A 7,723-nucleotide genomic window follows, 5' to 3' on the forward strand; every position below is an offset into this window, starting at 1 on the left:
ATGGAAGCCCTTGCACCAACCATCTGTCCAAAGTTTAAAGTTAATCTTTAAAACAAGAGGCCCATGGGCCACATCACTCACCTGAGAAGCTTTGACCATTCTGTTCTTTACTAGATTTCCCCCCTGTAATACATAATGCATCCCCACCCTACCCCACTGATCATAATTTAGACATATTAAAACCTACACTACCCCAGGATCCTTCCATGTGCACATAAGGTTCAGCTTTTCTGGCCCAGTGGTTCTTGAGAAGGAGATTTTCAAAGATTTTTCATATATAATTCTATGTAAAACTTTGATTCCCCATTGTTGCCCCGCCCTTCCCCCGGGGGTCATGATTTGAACAATTTAGAATCTACACTACCCCAGAATGCTTCCACATAAGTTTCAGCTTTTCTGGCCCAGTGGTTCTTGAGAAGGAGATTTTCAAAGATTTTTCCTATATATTTCTATGTAAAAATTTGATTCCCCATTGTTGCCCCGCCCTTCCCCCGGGGGTCATGATTTGAACAATTTAGAATCTACACTACCCCAGAATGCTTCCACATAAGTTTCAGCTTTTCTGGCCCAGTGGTTCTTGAGAAGAAGATTTTTTAATGACCCCACCCTATTTTTGTCTTTTCTTGATTATCTCCCCTTGTGCTGGGACTTGGCACTTTATTTTATCAAATTGAATTCCCCTTTACTCAAGGATGCTTTGTACCAAGTTTGGTCCAAATTGGTCCCGTGGTTCTTGAGAAGAAGTCGAAAATGTGAAAAGTTTACAGACGGACAGACAGACGGCCGGACAGACGACGGACAAATTGTGATCAGAAAAGCTCACTTGAGCCTTCGGCTCAGGTGAGCTAAAAAGAAAATTTATCATGCAGGTGAGGATCAAGATCAAGATGCCTAAAATTAATACACATTTGAAATAAGTAAAACCTTACTAACAATCGTTCAAATGTTATAGGCAAGTTTAAAGTTTTTGAGGACAGACCAAAAACCATTACCCCAGAATCTCCGGCCAAATTTATAGATTTTGATTCTATGATGATTTATTAAACAAATACATGTAAATGTTAACGAAAAAGAATAAAACGAAGATGCAGTGAATAAAATTTCAGTAATTAATTTACTATTAGCCCTTTTCATCACATAAGTTTGTCATAAATATATAATTAAAACCACCTTTACTTGAATGAGAGGTTTAAAATGTGTGAAAAACGGGAATTCGACCAGGTGAGAGAATTATACATGTACTTAATTGCTATAATCTATACCATACTTAGTAAGTATGTGAAAGGTGAACTTATAGGGAAAAAATAAGAGAATAAATACAAAGTTAATGTATTTAATTATCTGATGATTTTAACATCTTCTTGGCTTGGGCATTATTTTCAAATTAATTTTTATTCACTATTTTCTTTATTATATGTTATATCTTTAATTCATTTAGAATTTTATCAAGATTGAAAAGTTTTCTTTTTTAAGAAATTGGACCAAATTAATCAATAATATCAAACAAATATTAATAATTTAATCAATAAAATCAAATATTTTCGCATAAATATATATAGAATTTTAATAAAATGCTTATAAAATTGTATTAAACCTCTTAAGAATACATAAAGCTAAATCAGGTATTCACAGGTAAATCCAAACCAGAAATCAGACTATAATTGCTATCAAAACACACTTCACGTCTATTGCTCTATATCTAATTACCAAATGTGTGCAAAACGGGAACAAACCCACCGAATGGGACAAGCATTTTGCTTCCACGCCATTATTACTTTTGTATGATTGGCTAGTAAGCACTACATAAAGTCAGATGATATCGTGTTCTTCCTTATTGGATCCTGACCCCGAACTACAAATAGGTAGTTAATTAGTTTTTGAAAAATCTCTAATGAGGTCATCAGTATCATATAAATTAAGGTACAAAGTACTTATTCTACATTGTTATTGTCAGTAAACCGAAGCAGTAAGTAGTTTCATGCTTTAATATATAGCTTTTTAAGATAACAGTTTTTAAATATTTATCTTTTTATTATAGAAACACTATTCCTATAACAAAGTCCATCGCTCTATACCTGTTCAATTTGAAGTGTAAATCGAGAAATTATTACTGTTCACGTCAGAGTGCACTATTCTCAAATAAAATTCGAAGCTTAAATACCGCTCCAAGAAGAACAATTTAAACTACGTGTAAATTATGTTTTGGAAAAAAAATTAATTTATCTTTCCTTTCAGTTTCATGATGAGGAACATTGCAGTTGCAGTGATTTTAGTATCACTTATCTTGACTGAGCAAACTTTAGCTCAAGAATTTCTAGACAGACTCCGAAACAGGATAAATTTCGCTGGACAGGCTGCTCAAGGAACCAGAGATATGTACCGAGCTTACAGGTGAGTGTTTTTGTGTCTTCTTTATTAAGAACTTGAGGAATATAGGGAGCATAAGGATAGTGTAATCGTGCTCTTTTTATCGAAATACATTTTATGTGATCCTGGAACATAAGACCTACACCTACTCACCATCTCCGGCCAAGAGTGCCTGCTAGAATAATGGAAATTTTGAAATATCAGTATATAGTTTTAGCAATGGGTAGCCAATAACACCTGTACAAAAGTTTCCCCTAAATAAAACTAGAGGTACTGTGAGCAATGAGCTCACTAAATGATACCCCCCGCCTCCCATAATGTCCATGTGTTGCTATATATTGTTTTACGGTAATGTGTAAAGAGGAATAACTCGTCCTATCAAATGTTATCCAGAAGTTTAGATCTATATGTGACGTCAAAGGTAAACATATAATGGCAATGTCCATGTTTTGCTATGGGAAACCTAAAATACGTGTCGAGAAAAAAAAAAGTAAAATAGGAGGTGCACAATGGCAATATGTAATAAAGATTCTGTGAAAGTTTCATTAAATTTCACTCAGTAGTATAAGAGGAGTTGCGGATAAGAGATAAATCGTAACAGACGGACGGACGGACGGAAATCCCGATTACTATACACCCTCCCACTTTTCAAGCGGGGGGTATAATAAATGTATTCGAATATTCAAAACGAGAGAAGTTCATGGAGAAAGCAACATGTCCAAACCAATGTTCATAAATTCTCTAAACTACGTATATATGTCTTATTTGTCCAATTTTGCAATTTGAATCGTAATTTATATTATTATTTAGCACGTTTTAAAAAATGACACATCCCACTGTATACTAAAAGAATATATATACAGTGGGATATGTCATTTTAAAAAAATGAAATCAAATTTCCGTGACGTTCTGGTTTATATCAAAGCAAAAATGCTAACAAAAACTAAAAATTAACACTGAGCAAAAAATAAATAAATACATAATCCTTGAACTAAGCGCCTTTGCTTTTTTCAGAGATATGAGACAAGCGAACTGGCGCAATTCTGATCAGTACTTCCATGCCCGTGGTAACTATGACGCCGCCAGAAGAGGACCTGGGGGTCGCTGGGCAGCAAGAGTTATAAGGTATATAGTTGTGCAAAATTCCGTTGAAAATCTTTGAATCATTGAGATGACGGCCAACACGGCCAAATTAAAAACGTTTTTCCTATGTATTTCTTACTCTTGTTTTGCAATGCGTCTTTTTGGTGTTAAAATGAATGCTTATCTTTCTTTCTAGTAATGCCAGAGAGAGTTATCAGAGCGGATTGAGTGGTCAGGGACCAGAAGACACCGCTAGAGATCAGGCAGCTAATATCTGGGGTCGAAATGGTGGGGATCCAAACAGATACCGCCCTGTTGGTCTACCAGACAGATACTGAAACATGGACAAAGAATCAACAAAAGCATATTTAATTGACCTGTTCTCATAGTTGAATCAAAAAATTTCAGTACTTTTAAAATATTAAAAACTTTATTATTTCACGAATTTCATAAGCCTTTTAGAGTTATTATTTACAGTACTGTATCTATATTTGTATGTCTGAATATGAGTATCGCACTTTTTGAAAAGTATATAAAGTTGTAATCTTCTCACATGAAAATGCTTCAAACAGTGTGGATCTTATGATTATCGAACGATATTCTTTGATTTCGCCCCTACTAAAAATTGGATATTTGATTGATTGATTGATTGATTGATTGATTGTATAGGGACAATTGTTTAACGTCCTTATCGACAATTTTTCACTCATGGATATGGAGACGCACTCATATGGAGAACACCACCACTTGTCGGTGGAGAAATGCAAAGAACTTTATTCGGTAATAACCAATATTTTCCCCCCAAATCAAACTTTGACGGAGAAATATCTAATTATGTTCTTGAACACGGGGATATATGCTGACTTCAAAGCACTGAATATTTTCATAAGCAATGACGTCATATTTTTGAAATGACGTCACGAACATGACGTAAATTTAAAATTTCCTTGATTTCTACAGAAAAATGTATACATATTACGTCGGTATTTGAGTCACCGAGCGCAGGTCTGATCAGGCTTCATATTTTGATATAAATCGTAGAATGATAATATCAATGAAATATGTATAGGTTACATCATAGAAGCCGAGTAGTATTGATTATGTCGTTTTCATGGGGCGTGGAAATGAAAACGATATAACCAATAGTACGAGGCATCTATGATGTAAGCAACTTGTCGCATGTCTGATGACGTAAATGTCATTGAGAGTGTCAAAATTAAAAAAAAATATTCAGAGTCATAAACTTAAAATTCATTTCAAGCTAGCTCTCCAACATGTCGGACGTTCTTAGTGAATTTGTCTTTGACTTTTTAACTGAGTTTGAAGATTTTGACAATTTATTTTTGAGGTTAGCACTCGACAAATGTGAAATCACAGAAGCAAATATCAAGGAGTTTAACGATATAAAGTTTGGAGATTTTTCCGTAACTTTCAAAATTTCAAAATGGATTAATCTTCTGAACGACTGGGAACTTTCAACCGAGTTAAATACATGTGTTTTAATTTAGTTAAAGGCTAAGAAATAACTTAACATCTTCATTTTTCTGTAGTTATGAACTTGTGAAATAAAATTAGTTTTTTTTTTCTCATGACCTGATTTCTGCCTCCTGCAGTGATATATGAAGGGGCGTGGAAAGTATTATCGCATAAGTGATATGGGATATATCACCACACAAAGATCAAAGGAAATCACCGCAGATATGCGACAAGCAAATATTGTTCCTGAGCAAACTTGCTCTCTATAATTTTTAAAGCTAAAATCGTTGAAATTTGTCCATATTTAGTCCTCTTTCTAAAAAATGATATAAAATCGGACAAGTTTGTGACGTCATAAAACAAAAAGTATAGGTTACATCATAGAAGCCGAGTAGTATTGATTATATCGTTTTCATGGGGCGTGGAAATCGAGGGCGCGGAGCCCCCGAGATTTCCACGCCCCATGCAAACGATATAACCAATACTACGAGGCATCTATGATGTAAGCAACTTGTCGCATGTCTGATGACGTAATTTTCTTTGGGAGTGTCAAAATTCAACAACCAAAAAAAAATATTCCGCGTGTCATGAACTTAAGGTATTCAATGTATAACGACCATATATTGTACTTAATAAATGGCTTGTCCGATATTTTTTATCATGGTAGCATTTTAAAGATGTTTTCAAATAAAAATACTCCACCAAAGGAATTTGCAAAATTTTGATTATTGTCTAATTAATTTCACATTGAATTTTACATTGAAGTCTATGGGCAGCGCATGTTTTTATAAGATATTGTAAAAAGTAATTTGAATTTCAAATAAATCTCTTGGTGAAAATATGCATAACCTCTCTCTTTATTATACCCCCCAATTTCATTAAATTGAAATAAAACATTTTACATTTTGGTGTTCCTAGAGTATTGAAAATGCATGTAGTTCCTACTGTGTATTCTAACGCGCGGTGACAAGGTTTCGCTTGTGTTATAGAAATTTGAACGTCGTGTATTTCTAATGGATTTCGTAAGGAAAATTACACTGAATGTAAATATTTGTCAATAAACTTGTCAATAAACTTCTTTGAAACTATATTATGTTTTGTTAATTCATATTTCTCATACAATTTATAGAATTCATCACATTTCAATAATTTTTCAAAATTTGACTTTTTGGGGGGCAAAGATGTGCAATATACGGCATATAGTTCTTTTGTCCTAGCTCGGCATTAAGGGCCATAAAACAGGGAGGGATCTTTTTCGTGCCAGCACCTACTGCGACATGTGACCTCGGTTTATACGGTCTTATTCAAATGATCTTTTAGTATGTTAACTTTACAGCTTGTATTTATTCTTTTTTTCCATTAATTTGTACTGTCTTTCTCATCTTGACAGCTGAGTCGGGGTTTCGGAGACAGCCGAGCGTCGGTTTTAACGTTGTTTCACATGATAAAGTACTGATATCAGTGAAAAGCTAATGAGGAAATAAAAAAAATCAAGAATTATACAGCCTGATAGTTGTACGTGATTTTACTGTTTAGGTTGTTGCTAAAGACGGCAAAGGTTTTTGAAATAATTTAAGCATTTGTATCATTAAGCCACTGTTGCAACCATGAAAATTTGCGGCCGAACCTCTTTAAGCTGAAAGTTTATGAGAACCTTGTTTGACCGAATTGTTATATAAAACTGAAGCAACCCATCTGTTGTTCTTAACGTACATGTACAGTGCATTTCAATCCGTAATATGTTGATATGTCCCTGGTTGGGTTTAATTAACATTTCCTGAACGAACAAACGAATACAAGTATATGTTTATTGGTTGTATAAAATACAGAAAATATTATAGTATTCATCTCAATTTATTTATTGATTTTTGTAATTAGAGTTTTATCACAAGATAACTTAAAAATTCGACATTTTACAAACCTTAGCAAGAAATAAGAAAAGTCAAAGGACTACTAGTATATAATATTACGATTAGTTAATTTTGGCCCCTTTAAAACACATATTTTAGATTGATATTTAGATTTGTGCAATCGATTTTTATTTTGTAGAAGAGATTATACATTGTATGAGAAGTATTTTCAATATATTGTTATAATTTATGCATATCTTCAAATCCATTGTGAAGATGTATGAATTGTAGCTGTCTGTAAATCAACTGTACATATCTTCAAATGAATCAAAGATACTAACTACATGTAGCATGTATAATTCAATTGAATTTATCTGTAATTGAACCTATACCAGATAGGTCTAATTCATTTGAACCTAGGTTCAATTATACAAATTGATTTGAAGATAAGCTCAATTATTTAAAGATACGAGGGGTTATCAAAAAGTTCGTGGACTGAGGCTCTAAAATTAGTACTATGTTGTCTGAGCTTACAAAATTTATAAGCAACATAAAACATCAAAAAATAAAGAAATATTAAAAATAGGTTTAATTATTTGAAGATCGGTACATGTACAAATATTTGAAAAAGTGTTAATTTGAACTTCCCTAACTAATAGATTCTATTTTCATTTATGCATGCGCTAAGCATTTTTTCCAAAATATTCTCTTATTTGAAACCTGTTACTTGGGTTGCAGGCATTATGTAATTAATTTAACTGTATATGGCCCTATTTAGCAATCAATTTTCCCTTGAATTTATCATAATTACGCAAAAATAAAATATCGCGGAAAACAAACGTTAAGTATAATTGCCTTGTACATCAAAATGTTTTGTAATCAGCTGAATATAGAAGCCGATGCACATGGTTTTAAAGTCATTCTGAGAAAATTATTTTGAATGTAAG

General features: G+C 33.2%; 1 protein-coding gene across 1 annotated transcript; it reads left to right on the forward strand.

Moving 5' to 3' along the window:
• The first annotated feature begins 1,847 nt into the window (after positions 1–1,847).
• On the forward strand, positions 1,848–3,891 carry LOC134263888 (serum amyloid A-5 protein-like). The gene is made up of 4 exons (XM_062746248.1): positions 1,848–1,966; positions 2,236–2,391; positions 3,382–3,492; positions 3,647–3,891. The coding sequence occupies exons 2-4, from the start codon at positions 2,240–2,242 to the stop codon at positions 3,786–3,788; spliced, it is 405 nt and encodes a 134-aa protein (XP_062602232.1). The 5' UTR covers positions 1,848–1,966; positions 2,236–2,239; the 3' UTR covers positions 3,789–3,891.
• Positions 3,892–7,723: the final 3,832 nt, after the last annotated feature.

Source organism: Saccostrea cucullata, unplaced genomic scaffold (assembly GCF_032062105.1).
Source record: "Saccostrea cucullata isolate Sc308-1 unplaced genomic scaffold, CSIRO_AGI_Scuc_v1 ctg11242, whole genome shotgun sequence".
Lineage (NCBI taxonomy): Eukaryota > Metazoa > Mollusca > Bivalvia > Ostreida > Ostreidae > Saccostrea > Saccostrea cuccullata.

Excerpts from the sequence above, each read along its gene's own strand:
- LOC134263888 (XM_062746248.1), top strand. The coding sequence starts at position 2,240 with ATGATGAGGAACATTGCAGTTGCAGTGATTTTAGTATCACTTATCTTG. Across the intron at positions 2,392-3,381 it reads GATATGTACCGAGCTTACAG|AGATATGAGACAAGCGAACT; the intron begins GTGAGTGTTTTT and ends TGCTTTTTTCAG. Across the intron at positions 3,493-3,646 it reads TGGGCAGCAAGAGTTATAAG|TAATGCCAGAGAGAGTTATC; the intron begins GTATATAGTTGT and ends CTTTCTTTCTAG.